Here is a 14,426-nt window from a genome sequence, read left to right as displayed (position 1 = left end):
AGCGGTGAGAGTCTCCTCAGTTCTTGTCTGTTCCATCAGGCCAGCCCACCATCTGGGCCCCAAACTCTAGTTTGCAGCCCTGGTTGGGATGTCCGTGCTCTGGGCTGAAGACCACAGTGGACCTCTGCACAGACGTGCCTCCCCCACCAGCAGTGTGCCTGCTGCTCTGGAGACCCTGAGATTCACAGGAAAGCCAGGTGTAAGGTTTGGTAAAAATGAATTCCAGCACCCTCGCTCGTGCCTGTGGGGTGACCTGTGCCTTCCCCATGATTTCTGCAAGCCCTGGGGCCTCTGCCATCCCACTCTCATCTGCTCCGGGTCTGGCATCTGCTGAGCTCTCTTGACTCACTGTCTCTCACTCAGCTGTCTCTTCTCTTGTCTCTGCGATGAAGCTTCTACCATTCTCAGCCCCTACTCCCAACACCTCCCTACATACTCTGCCTGCATCAGACCTGACGAAGGTTTCTTCAGGGGAATTTTATAGTCAGAATGACAGAGTAGAGGAAGGCAGGTGGGAATATTGGCAGGCCTTTGGCCACCCAGCCACTTCTCAAAGGCGGTGCTTTCTGGAAGGTTCTCCAATTAGAAGCACCCACCAATCAGAAAAGTTAAATCAAGGAAGTTCCTGAAACAAAGAAGGATTCAGTGCTTTAGTTCTGGATGCCCAAGTAGCAGGCACCAGTAGAAGGACCTTCACACCAGCTCCTGAGCCTGCATTCCTGTGTCAGCAAAACACCATCCTAGTGTCAGCATCAAATCCTGTAACCGACTGTGAGTCTCTGGGCCGGGCTCTGTGCACACAGGACCCCTGAGACGTCACTCCACCTTTGGATGTGAAATGCCCAGGGTTCAGCCCTCTGCAAACTGGAGAATGCCAGGAAGACCATGGGAGGTAAGATGCTTGCCTCAAAACTCCCTGAGCTGAACGAGGACCCCTAACCCTCCGGTCTGTTCTGGGCCTCTAGGAAACACCCCAGAAAGGTCAGCTCACACAAGGGACCCCCAGGGACATCAGAGTACATGACAGACCAGGTGCTACCTGGAACTGAGGAAGCCAATGAAGGCAGGCAGGTGTCCTTCCATCACCCACGCTTTCCCTCCCCTCACTCAGCGAACTGCCTTGGAGGGTATTTCCATGGACACTCAGTGGGCAGGAGCCTCGGGTGCCTCTGGTGGGGTAGCCACAGCCCTTACGGGCAAGGCCCTGCCGTAGCTGACCCCTCCATCCCCAGGCACCCACCCCGCCTTCTCTAATGAGTCCATGGCCCCCTATCTCCTGCACCTTAAGGGACCTGGAACCTTAACGGGCCCCACACAGCCTCCCCTGTCTCTGCGAACCTGCCACTGAAGGCCTCTGCCAGGGCTGCTGCCTCCCACAGGCCAGAGCAATTTACCTGAATCATTTACGGTGGCATAAAGGTGGTGGAACGTTTGCAATCCTGAGCAGCCCCCTTGGGAACCACTGCCACCCTGCAGCATTCCCAGGGAGCCCCCAGCCCTTACCCAGGCTCAGGGGGTGGGGGGAACCATCTCCCTGCAGCCAAATCCCACTTCCCATGGCTCTCCAATTAAGATAATTATAGATTCAAGTGCAGTTGTAAGAAATAATATAGAGAGATCCATGGACCCTTTACGCTGGGCCTCCCGCCGGGCCTGCTCCAGCTCCTGCTCCCGCCCGCCCAGCTGCCGGGAGAGCTGGCCCTCACCCAGAGACTGAGCAGCACTCCCAGCATCCCCCAGCTTGTTCATCATGCAGCACCCCAACTTCGGGCCTAACCCAGTCCTGGCAGAAGGCCTGGGTTTGAGCCCAGGGTCTGCCCTCATGTGCTATATGTACTTGGGCAAGTCATGACCTTCTCTAGATCTGCAGTGCACGTGTGTACAAAAACGAGGGCCGGGCCCGGCACGGTGGCACACGCCTATAATCCCAGCACTTTGGCAGGTGGATCATTTGAGGTCAGGAGTTCAAGACCAGCCTGGCCAATGTGGTGAAACCCTGTCTCTGCTAAAAATGCAAAAATTAGCCAGACATGGTGGTGCACGCCTGTAGTCCCCATTACTTGGGACACTGAGGCAGGAGAACAGCTTAAACCATGGAGGCAGAGGTTGTAGTGAGCCCAGATCGTGCCACTGCACTCCAGCCTGGGCAACAGAGCAAGACTCTGTCTCAAAAACAAACAAACACACACACACACACACACACACACACACACACACACACACACACTGCAGGGCGGCTTTGTCTTCCTCCAGCTGTGGGCCCGGTACGAATGGGGCCTCATAAGCAGGGCATTCCTCCCAGGACCAGGAGGCCTCATCCACCCACCCACCAGCCACAATATCCCAGGGGAGGCTCCCAGGGAATGAGGGGCAGTGCCCTTGGGTGTGTGGGACACTGGGGAGGGGGAGATGAGGGCCCATGGAGCTTCTGTGCTCTGACACCGAGAGAGGATAGACAGACAGACGGAGACAGACAGAGAACCAGAGACAGAAAGGGAGGCACAGGTCAAGACAGGTACAGGGCTGGGCCCAGGGTGCCTCACTGACACTGGGCAAGGCAGGTGGGCCCACAGGTGCACACTGTACCTGGGCTACAAGGTGGTTCAGATCCAGCTTGTCCTGAGCAAGGCTCTCGTTGAGGGCGCTCAGCTTGGACAGGGAGTCCTGCAGGGAGGCCTCCTCTGCCCTCAGCTTGGTCATGGAGAGCTCAAGCTCCACGCGGCCAGCCTCAGCCTGCAGAGTCAGGCCCTCAGAGATGAGGAAAGGCAGAAAGGTTGGGAGGAGGTGAGGAGAGACAAGAAGAGACCCAGAGAGATGGACCCTCGGAGACAGGGGAGGGGAGACAAGGAGGGGACATAGCGTGAGATGGAAAAAAAAAAATCACCGCAGAAAGCCTGCTGCTGATGGAGCCATTTAAAAGCCACGCACCACAGAGCTGTGCAAAAATAGCTCAAGCTGCAGGGCAGGACCAGAGTTCAGAGCATCCCCCGAGTAGGGTCTAGGGATAGCACTGCTCAGAGCCCAGGCTGCAGCGGACAAGGCCAGCCCCCCGCCAAGGACTCTCTGGGCTGTGGCCCCAACTCTCAGGAGCTGAGTCTCAGGCACTGGATGACCCTGAGCTATAGGCACTGCCCCCAGGAGCATCCAGAAGAGCAGGGATACAACCATAAAGAGAGGTCAATCCACTTATGGCTGGGACCAGAGGTCCAGAGGTCTGTGGCCTGTGACAAAGATCAGCCTGTATCCAGAAGGAAGGGGTCAGTCTGTGACCAGGCCCAGAGGTCTGCCTGACACTGGGACCAGTCCATGACAGAGTGAGAAGTCTTCGGGCTGGGGGTCAGAGGTAGGTTTGTGGTTGTGCAGCAAACAGGGACCCACCTTGGTCAGCGCCTCGGCCGCCTCGGCCTTCTCGGCCTGCAGCATGTCCCGCTGCAGCGTGGCACGGCTCAGCGCCTCCCTCACCTCCACCAGCTCCTTGGCCAGGACTGAGCGCTTCCCTTCCAGCTGCTCTAGTTGTCTATGGCTGCGGGACAGAGGGCGGGTGGGTGGCCCATGTCACTTTCCTGCCCTGAACCTCCTGTAGCCAGCGAAATGCTGGGCTGGGGACCAGGCCTGAGGCAGGAGTTTGGAGAGAAAGAGTCTGACCCACAGGCCAACCAAGCCCACTACACTTAGCTGCATGACCCTGGGCCTCTGTTTTCACATCTGCAAAACGAGGTAACACTTGCCTCGTGACATTGTTTTTTTGAGACAGAGTCTCGCTCTGTCACCCAGGCTGGAGTACAGTGGTGCAATCTCGGCTCACTATAACCTCTGCCTCCCGGGTTCAAGCAATTCTCCTGCCTCAGCCTCCTGAGTAGCTGGGATTACAGGTGCCCGCCACCATGCCTGGCTAAATTTGTAGTTTTAGTAGAGATGGGGTTTCCCCATATTGGTCGGGCTGGTCTCGAACTCCTGACCTCAGGCGATTCCCCTGCCTCAGTCTCCCAAATTGCTGGGATTACTGGCATGAGTGACCACACCCGGCCTGTTTTAAGGATACAGACTTCACATGTGCTTAAAATGGTGCCTGACACATGTCCCCAAGGGCCTTCAGAAACAAGAATCACATGCACCACCACAGTCTACTAAACATCATCATCGATCACGTCCCAGAGAGGTAAGCAGCGCAGTGGGGAAGAGGTTAACTCTGAAGGCAGAATGCCCGGGTTCAAATCCTGGCTCTTCTGCTAATTAGCTGTGTGACTTGGGGCAAGGAACATAGCTTCTCTGTGCCTCAGTTTACCATCCACAAAATGGAGATAACAGCTTCTACGACACAGAGTTATCATAGAATTGAATGAGAACTGAATTGCTTAAAACAGTATCTGGTACTTAGTGAAATTAGTAAGGATATTATTATGATCATAACTAAATTTTTAAAATACTATTGTTAATATTACTACTCTTATTTTAATTATTGTTGTTATTATCATCCAAGTTCTACCTTTTAACTAGTTCTCTGACCCCAGGTAAGTGACGACACCTCCCTGAGCCTCAATTTCCTGAAATGGGTCTGGTTAGAAAACCCAGCATCAGAGGGGTCCAGATGGTAGGAGGCCCAGGACCCAGTGGGTGCTCCCTAACCCCCCGGGGGCACTGTCAGGGGATCTGAGGCACATTTGAAGGGCCCTGACAGGGAGGCGAGATGCTGCTCACCTGCACTCAAGCTCCCGGCGCAACCGTCCTCCTGCTCTTCCTCCAGCCGGTCCCACTGGCGTCTCAGCTCCTCCTGGGCAGCCTGCAGCTTCTCCCGCCGCAGCTCCTCGGCCTGCTGCTGGGCCACCTGCAGGCTGTGGGCCAGGTTGCTCTTCTCCCTTCAGGACAAGGGGAGGGGGAGTAGAGGGAATGCTGGGGCTGCGCTCTCCAGGGAAGGTGGCTGGCTGCTCCTCTAGCCATGAGCTACATCCTCCCATCTTCCAAGGCACCTGCCTCCAGGAAGCCTTCCCTGACCACCCTGCCCATGGCTGACTCATTTCACTGACACCCTCCAGCAGAAGAACCTGGCTTTCCTTCTCCCCAGCCTGTCCACTTGGAGTGGATGGAGGTGCTGGCATGATCTCCAAGCACTCTACCAGGTAGGCAAGGCTAGGCTCCTGGGACACGCAGGCAATTGTGCCACCAGCTCTGCTAGGCCATGTGACCAGGAAATGCCCCCATAACACCTCATGCCCCTCAATTCAGGGAAGCCTGATAAAGCTGAGTCTGCAGATCCCACAGCTTCCTGCTACATAGGCACATGGTGGCCACAGCAGGGGCGGGAGGAGAAGGCAAAAACTGGGACCCCAAAGACTTGCTGTGAGCTGCTTCTTTCCTCACTGGCAGTAGGTGCAAAAAAACTTCACGATGTGATTTTTTTTTTTTTTTCCTGAGACGGAGTCTCACTCTGTCACCCAGGCTGGAGTGCAGTAGCGTGATCTCCCCTCATTGCAAGCTCCGCCTCCCAGGTTCACACCATTCTCCTGCCTCAGCCTCCTGAGTAGCTGGGACTACAGGCACCTGCCACCACACCCAGCTAATTTTTTGTATTTTTAGTAGAGACGGGGTTTCACCGTGTTAGCCAGGATGGTCTCGATCTGACCTTGTGATCTGCCCGCCTCCCAAAGTGCTGGGATTACAGGTGCAAGGCACCACGTCCAGCAATTTTTTTTTAAGACAGAGTCTCACTCAGTTGCCCAGGCTGGAGTGCAGTGACACGATCTCAGCTTGCTGCAACGTCCACCTCCAGACTTCAAGCGATTCTCCTGCCTCAGCCTCCCAAGTAGCTGGGATTATAGGTGCCTATCACCACGCCCAGCTAATTTTTGTATTTTTACTTAGAAGCAGGGTTTCACCATGTTGACCAGGCTGGTCTCAAAGTCCTGACCTGAGGTGATCTGCCCGCCTCAGCCTCTCAAAGTGCAGGGAAGACAGGCATGAGTCACCACACCCGGCCCTAATTTTTTTATTTTTTACTTTTATTTTTATTTATATATTTTTTTGACACAGACTTTCACTCTTGTTGCCCGGGCTGGAGTGCAATGGCGTAATCTCGGTTCACCACAAACTCTGCCTCCGGGTTCAAGCGATTCTCCTGCCTCAGCCTCCCAAGTAGCTGGGATTACAGGCATGTGCCACCACTGACGACTAATTTTGTATTTTTAGTAGACACAGGGTTTCTCCATGTTGGTCAGGCTGGTCTCAAACTCCTGATCTCAGGTGGTCTTCCCACCTTGGCCTCCCAAAGTGCTGAGATTACAGGCGTAAGCCATTATGCCTGGCCAATTTTTTTTATTTTTAATAGAGATGGGGTTTCACCATGTTGGCCAGGCTGGTCTCTAACTCTTGAGCTCCAGTGATCCATTCGCCTTGGCCTCCCAAAATGCTGGGATTACAGGCGTGAGCCACCGTGCCCAGTCGACAATGTGCTGTTAAGTAAAACACACCCAGCCTGAATTTTCCCTTTTTAAAACTTTTAATTAAAATTTAATACAGCCAGGGACAGTGGCTTATGCCTGTAATCCCAGCAATTTGGGAGGCTGAGGTGGGAGGAGTGTTTGAAACTAGGAGTTCAAGACCAGCATGGGCAACACAGTGAGACCCCCATCTCTACATTTCGCAGAATGTGAAATGGGATGCTTGCTGTGAACACAACTACTTAAAAAGACCTTCTCCCTTCCAGGCATGGAAAGCCTCAGTTTACTCTCACATGGACCTGAATTCCAATTCCCACCCTGCCACCCCCAGCCACACAGGCTGTACGAGTCTGAGCGAGTCTCTCAAGCTTACAACAGAGTTCCGAATTGCATGAGTTTGACAGGAAGACTAAATGACAGAGTACATAAAAAACACTCGGCCAAGAGCCCGGCACACAGTAGGTGTGGAGGAAACATTTGCTATCTCACTGCCAGGAAACACAATGGGAAGGAAAACCAGTGCCCTAAATGAGTTAGGATGGGCAGATGAGGCTGTGAGAAGGCGCTGTCTTTTTATTTCTATTTTTCAAACTTTTCATTAGATGGTTACATTTATGAAGACAAAAACCAAACAACAAAATATCAAAAACAACCTGGCAGCTAAATGGATAATTTATTGTCTTAAAAATCTTCAAGGTGCCAAGAACGGTGGCTCATGCCTGTAATCCAGCACTTTGGGAGGCCGAGGTGGGAGAATCACCTGAGGTCAGGAGTTCGACACCAGCCTAGCCAACATGATGGAATCCCATCTCTACTAAAAATACAAAAATTAGCCAGGCATGGTGGCGGGCACCTGTAATCCCAGCTACCAGGGAGGCTGAGGCAAGAGAATCACTTGAACCCAGGAGGTGGAGGTTGCAGTGAGCCAATATCATGCCATGGGCAACAAGAGTTGGGGGGGAAAAAAAAGAAGTGGATAATTCCTTGTCTTAAACATCTTCGGCTGGGCGCGGTGGCTCATGCCTGTAATCACAGCACTTTGGAAGGCAGAGGTGGGCGGATCACGAGGTGAGGAGATCGAAACCAACCCGGCTGACACGGTGAAACCCCATCTTTATTAAAAATACAAAAAAAAGTAGCAGGGTGTTCCGGTGGGCACCTGTAGTCCCAGCTACTCAGGGGGCTGAGTCAGGAGAATGGGGTGAACCCGGGAGGTGGAGCTTGCAGTGAGCCGAGATCGCGCCACTGCATGGCAGCCTGGCAACAGAGCAAGACTCCATCTCAAAAAAAAAAAAAACTTCAAGGTGCCTGGTGTGATGGCTCACACCTATAATCCCAGTACTTTGGGAGGCTGAGATGGGTGGATCATTTGAGCTCAGGAATTAGAGATCAGCCTGGGCAACATGGTGAAACCCCATCTCTACAAGAAACAGAAAAATTAGCCAGGTGTGGTGGTGTGTACCTGTAGTCCAAGCTACTCGGGAGGCTGAGTTGGGATGATCACTTAAGCCTAGGAGGTGGAGGTTGCAGTGAACTGAGATCACACCACTGTACTCCAGCCTGGGTGACAGAACAAGACTCTGTCTCAAATTAAAAAAAAAAAAAAAAAAATCTTCAAGGCTAGGCATGGTGGCTTATGCCTGTAATCTCAGCATTTTGGGAGGCCGAGGCAGGGGAATTGCTTGAGGCCAGGAGTTTGAGACCATCCTGAGCAACACAGCAAGACCCCATCTCTAAAAAAAAAAAAAAAGAGCTGGGCGCGGTGGCTCAAGCCTGTAATCCCAGTGATTTGGGAGGCCGAGACGGGCGGATCACGAGGTCAGGAGATTGAGACCATCCTGGCTAACACGGTGAAACCCCGTCTCTACTAAAAAATACAAAAAACTAGCCAGGCGAGGTGGCGGGCGCCTGTAGTCCCAGCTACTTGGGAGGCTGAGGCAGGAGAATGGCGTAAACCCGGGAGGCGGAGCTTGCAGTGAGTTGAGATCCGGCCACTGCACTCCAGCCTGGGCAACAGAGCGAGACTCCGTCTCAAAATAAATAAATAAATAAATACAGTCCAGAATAGTGCTGTCAATAGAACTCTCTGAGATGACAGAATGTTCTGTGGCCATGTATGGTTGATGAGTGCTTGAAATGTGAAACCTGCAGGCTGTGGGCCAGGTTGCTCTTCTCCCTTCAGGGCAAGAGGAAGGGGGAACAGAGGGGATGCTGGGTCTGCTCTCTCCAGGGAAGGTGGCTGGCTGCTCCCCTAGCCATGAGCTACATCCTTCCGTCTTCCAAGGCACCTGCCTCCAGGAAGCCTTCCCTGACCATGCCCATGGCTGACTCATTTCACTGACACCCTCCAGCAGAAGAACCTGGTTTTCCTTCTTCCCAGCGCGCCCACTTGGAGTGGATGGAGGTGCTGGCATTATCTCCAAGCACCCTGCCAGGTAGAAGAGGCCAGGCTAGGCTGCTGGGACACACGGGCAATTGTGCCACCAGCTCTGCTAGGCCATGTGACCAGGAAATGCCCCCTATAAACACCCCATGCCCCTCCATTCTGGGAAGCCCAATAGAGCTGAGTCTGCACATCCCACAGCTTCCTGCTACATAGGCACATGGTGGCCACAGCAGGGGCGGGAGGAGAAGGCAGCAACAGGAACCCCAAAGACTTGCTGTGAGCTGCTTCTTTCCTCACTTGCAGTAGGTGCAAAAAAACTTCACGATGTGATTTTTTTTTTTTTTTTTTTTAAGACAGAGTCTCGCTCTGTCACCCAGGCTGGAGTGCAGTGGCACGATCTCGGCTTACTGCAAGCTCCGACTCCCAGGTTCACACCATTCTCCTGCCTCAGCCTCCTGAGTAGCTGGGACTATAGACGCCTGTCACCACGCCTGGCTAATTTTTTGTATTATTAGTAGAGACGGGGTTTCACCGTGTCAGCAGCATGATCTTGATCTCCTGACCTCGTGATCTGCCCGCCTCGGCCTCCCAAAGTGCTGGGATTACAAGTGTGAGCCACAGCATCCAGCAATTTTTTTTTTAAGACAGAGTCTCACTCTGTCGCCCAGGCTGGAGTGCAGTGACACAATCTCAGCTTGCTGCAACCTCCACCTCCAGACTTCAAGCGATTCTCCTGCCTCAGCCTCCCAAGTAGCTGGGATTATAGGCGCCTATCACCACACCCAACTAATTTTTGCATTTTTAGTTAGAAGCGGGGTTTCACCATGTTGGCCAGGCTGGTTTCAAACTTCTGACCTCAAGTGATCTGCCTGCCTCAGCCTCCCAAATTGCTGGGAATAAAGGCGTGAGCCACTACACCTAGCCCTAATTTTTTTTATTTTTTCCTTTTATTTTTATTTATTTATTTATTTTTGAAACAGACTCTCACTCTTGTTGCCCTGGCTGGAGTGTAACGGCGTGATCTCAGTTCACCACAAACTTGCCTCCCAGGTTCAAGCGATTCTCCTGCCTCAGCCTCCCAAGTAGCTGGGATTACAGGTATGCACCACCACGGACGGCTAATTTTGCATTTTTAGTAGACACAGGGTTTCTCCATGTTGGTCAGGCTGGTCTCGAACTCCCAACCTCAGTTGGTCCTCCCGCCTCACCCTCCCAAAGTTCTGGGATTACAGGCGTGAGCCACTATGCCCGGCCAATTTTTTTATTTTTAGTAGAGATGGGGTTTTGCCATGTTGGCCAGGCTGGTCTCAAACTCCTGACCTCAAGTGACCCACCTGCCTTGGCCTCCCAAAGTGTTGGGTTTACAGGCGTGAATCACCATGCCCAGGTGACAATGTGCTGTTAAGTAAAAATAGCAGAATGCAAAATGGGATGTATGCTGTGAACACAACTACTTAAAAAGACCTTCTCCTTTCCAGACATGGAAAGCCTCGGTTTACCCTCACGTGGACCTGACTTCCAATTCCCACCCTGCCACCCCCAGCCACACAGGCTGTATGAGTCTGAGCGAGTCTCTCAAGCTTACAACAACAGAGTTCCGAATTGCATGAGTTTGACAGGAAGACTAAATGACAGAGTACATAAAAAACACTCGGCCAAGAGCCTGGCACACAGTAGGTGTGGAGGAAACATTTGCTATCTCACTGCCAGGAGACACGATGGGAAGGAAAACCAGTGCCCTAAATGAGTTAGGATGGGCAGATGAGGCTGTGAGAAGGCGCTGTCTTTTTATTTCTATTTTTCAAACTTTTCATAAGATCGTTACATTTATGAAGACAAAAACCAAACAACAAAATATCAAAAACAACCTGGCAGCTAAATGGATAATTTATTGTCTTAAAAATCTTCAAGGTGCCAAGAACGGTGGCTCATGCCTGTAATCCAGCACTTTGGGATACCAAGGTGGGTGAATCACCTGAGGTCAGGAGTTCGACACCAGCCTAGCCAACATGGTGAAACCCCATCTCTACTAAAAATATAAAAATTAGCCAGGCATGGTGGCAGGCACCTGTAATCCCAGCTACCAGGGAGGCTGAGGCAAGAGAATCACTTGAACCCGGGAGGTGGAGGTTGCAGTGAGCCAAGATCATGCGATGGGCAATAAGAGTGGGGGGGAAAAAAAAAGTAGTGGATAATTTCTTGTCTTAAAAATCTTCAAGGTGCCTGGCGTGATGGCTCACACCTATAATCCCAGTATTTTGGGAGGCCGATAAGCGTGGATCATTTGAGCTCAAGAGTTAGAGATCAGCCTGGACAACATGTCAAAACCCCATCTCTACAAAAAACAGAAAAATTAGCCAGGCATGGTGGTGTGTGCCTGTAGTCCCAGCTACTCAGGAGGCTGAGATGGGAGGATCACTTAAGCCTAGGAGGTAGAGGTTGCAGTGAAGTGAGATTGCACCACTGCACTCCAGCCTGGGTGACAGAACAGGACCCTGTCTCAAATTAAAAGAAAAAAAAAAATCTTCAAGGCTAGACATGGTGGCTTTTGTCTGTAATATCAGCATTTGGGGAGGCTGAGGCAGCGTAATTGCTTGAGGCCAGAAGTTTGAGACCATCCTGAGCAACACAGCAAGACCCCACCTCTGAAATAAAAAAAATAAAAAATTAAAATAAAATAAAATTTTAAAACTCCAAGAAATACAGTCCAGAATAGTGCTGTCAATAGAACTCTCCGAGATGACAGAATGTTCTATGGCCACGTATGGTTGATGAATGCTTGAAATGTGGCTAGGGCAACTAAAAAACTGAATTTTCTTCTTCTTTTTTCTTTTTCTTTTTTTTTTTTTTTTCAGATGGAGTCTCAATCTGTCACCCAGGCTGGAGTACAGTGGTGTGATCTCAGCTCACTGCAAGCTTTGCCTCCCAGGTTCACACCATTGTCCCACCTCAGCCTTCCAGTAGCTGGGACTACAGGTGCCCGCCACCATGCCCAGCTAATTTTGTTTTTGTATTTTTGGTAGAGACGGGGTTTCACCATGTTAGCCAGGATGGTCTCGATCTCCTGACCTCGTGATCCGCCCACCTCGGCCTCCCCAAGTGCTGGGATTACAGGTGTGAGCTACCGCAACCAGCCTTTTTTTTTTTTTGAGACGGAGTCTTCCTCATCTCCCAACCTGGAGTGCGGTGACACGATCCTGGCTCATTGCAACTTCCGCCTCTAGGGTTCAACTGATTCTCCCACCTCAGCCTCCCAAGTAGCTGGGATTACAGGAGCATGCCACCATGCCTGGTTAATTTTTGTATTTTTAGTAGAAACAGGTTTCACCATGTTGGTCAGTCAGCTGGGTGTGAGCCACCACACCCAGTCTGAATTTTCACTTTTTAAAATTTTTAATTAAATTTTAAAAGAGCCAGACACAGTGGCTTACGCCTGTAATCCCAGCAATTTGGGAGGCTGAGGAGGAAGGAGTGTTTGAAGCCAAGAGTTCAAGACCAGCGTGGGAACATAGTGAGACCCCCATCTCTACAAAAAATTTAGAAATGTTGGGGGCTTGTCTAGCATCCTCGGGGCTGAGATCAGAGTTGCCCAGGACTCGGGGAGGTGAGGTCTCAGAGGGTGATGAGGGCACAGAGGAAGGGAGTGGAAACCTAACTCTCAGGCATGGGTCCCATATCCTTCCCCAGGCCAGGCCCAGGCCCTGGCCCCCAACTAGGGACAGTTGGGAGGTAGAGGTGGGAGGATCACTTGAGTCTGGGAGTTCCAGGCAACAGTGAGCTGTGATGGAGCCACTGTGCCCCAGCCTGGGAAGCAGAGCACGAGCGTGACTCAAAACAAAGCAAAACAAAACAAAACAAAACTGAATAATAAAAACTAAATGTTGGCCAGGCGCGGTGGCTCATGCCTGTAATCCCAGCACTTTGGGAGACAGAGGCGGGTGGATCACGAGGTCAGGAGTTCAAGATCAGCCTGGCCAAGATGGTGAAACCCCATCTCTACTAAATATACAAAAAAAAAATAGCTGGGCGTGGTGATGGGCACCTGTAATCCCAGCTCCTCGGGAGACTGAGGTGAGAACTGCTTAAACAAGGGAGGCAGAGAATGCAATGAGTCGGTATCATGCCACTGCACTCCAGCCTGGGCGACAGAGTGAAACTCCGTCTCAAAAAAAAAAAAAAAAATTAGCAGGGCGTGCTGGCGGGAGCCTGTAGTCCCAGCTACTCGGGAGGCCAAGGCAGGGTAATAGGTGAACCCGGGAGGCGGAGCTTACAGTGAGCCAAGATCGCACCACTGCACTCCAGTCTGGGCGACAGAACGAGACTCCATCTCATAAGTAAATAATAAAATAATAAATAAAATGTTAATAGGCACATGCAGCTCAGGGCGACCATATTAGTGCAGACCACATGCATAAGGCTCAACTGCTCTTATGCCCAGACGCTGATTTATTCTTCAGCACCCCCCAGCTCAGACCTCCCAGGCACCTGCTCAGGAGCTCGTTGGCACTCCGCAGCCGCTGCACCTCGCGCTGGGCGTCCTCATGGGCCTGCAGGGCGCAGTTGGTCTTTTCCCGCAGGCGCTGCAGTTGTTCCTCTAGGGCCCGCCGCTCACTCTCGCTGTCGCTAAGCTGCTTCCGCAGGGTGCCCAGACCTGGCTTGCCTCATAGCGCCCACCCATGTTCCGGGGCGTGGGCATCACAGAGTCTACGGGGGTCCTGGGAGGCCTCTTCTGGTTCCAGGGATACACACTAGCCTACGCTAGGTGGGGTCCAGGGCCTGGACCTGGCCTGGGACAGGATAGGAGCCTAGGCCTGAGAGCCAAGCTTCCACTCCCCTACTATGTGCCCTCACCACCCTTTGAGCCCTCACCTCCGTGGGGTCCCGGACAATTCCTGTCAAACTCCCCCGGATGCGAGACAAACCCCCAGGCACCTTCGTCTCCTGGGTTCTGACCCCACCCCCAGGGCTCCCAGGCCCCTCCCCTTTGCATCCTGGTTCCACTCTCAGACCCCTCCCTACCCTGGCTCTGCCCCTAGTTCCCGAGCTCCTCTCATCCTAGGCTCTGATTCTCCTTGCTAGAACTTTTCCCAGAATCCTGGCTCTGTATAACCAGAGACATGTCTCCCTCTCTACCATGACCCTAACACTGCAGCAGTCTCCTCCCTCCACCAGCTGCCCAAGCACCCCCACTTCTGGGCTCGGCTTCACCGCAGAGCTCTCGGCCACCTCCTTCGGGGTCATGACACCCTCAGACACTTTCTCAGGGCTCTGGCTGCACCCTGCGGCGCTCAGACTCCTCCCCCTGACCCTGGCCCCTGACCCGACCCCACCCCCGCTCCCGCCCCAACCCGGAGGGCGCGAGCCCCCCCCTCCCGCCCCCGGGCCTCTGGCTGCGCCCAGAACCCTCAAGCCCCTTCCTACCTGGACCTGCGGCTGGCACTTGTGCAGGGCGGAGTGGATCAGGGCGAGCTTGGAGGAGTCTGAGCAGGCCGGGGAGAGGGGCCTCGGCGGGGCGAACGACCTCGGCCTGGCTAGGAGCGCCGCGGTGGGGACGGGGTCCACTGGCCCGAGAGCCTCCCCCGCAGGCTCTCGGCTCGGAGACACTT

At 52.9% G+C, this 14,426-nt stretch overlaps 1 protein-coding gene across 1 annotated transcript; it reads right to left on the bottom strand.

The window, feature by feature from the left end:
* Positions 1-3,258: 3,258 nt before the first annotated feature.
* LOC126930889 (putative ciliary rootlet coiled-coil protein-like 2 protein) lies at positions 3,259-14,070 on the bottom strand. The gene is given in 5 exon segments (XM_050748842.1): positions 3,259-3,523; positions 4,507-4,555; positions 4,699-4,856; positions 13,306-13,471; positions 13,474-14,070. Coding segments are annotated over 5 exon segments (681 nt in total). The 5' UTR covers positions 13,517-14,070.
* Positions 14,071-14,426: the final 356 nt, after the last annotated feature.

This window comes from Macaca thibetana, chromosome 1, assembly GCF_024542745.1.
Source record: "Macaca thibetana thibetana isolate TM-01 chromosome 1, ASM2454274v1, whole genome shotgun sequence".
Taxonomy (NCBI): domain Eukaryota; kingdom Metazoa; phylum Chordata; class Mammalia; order Primates; family Cercopithecidae; genus Macaca; species Macaca thibetana.
Note: the sequence above shows the minus strand (reverse complement) of the source record. Positions and strands in the feature narration are given on the sequence as shown.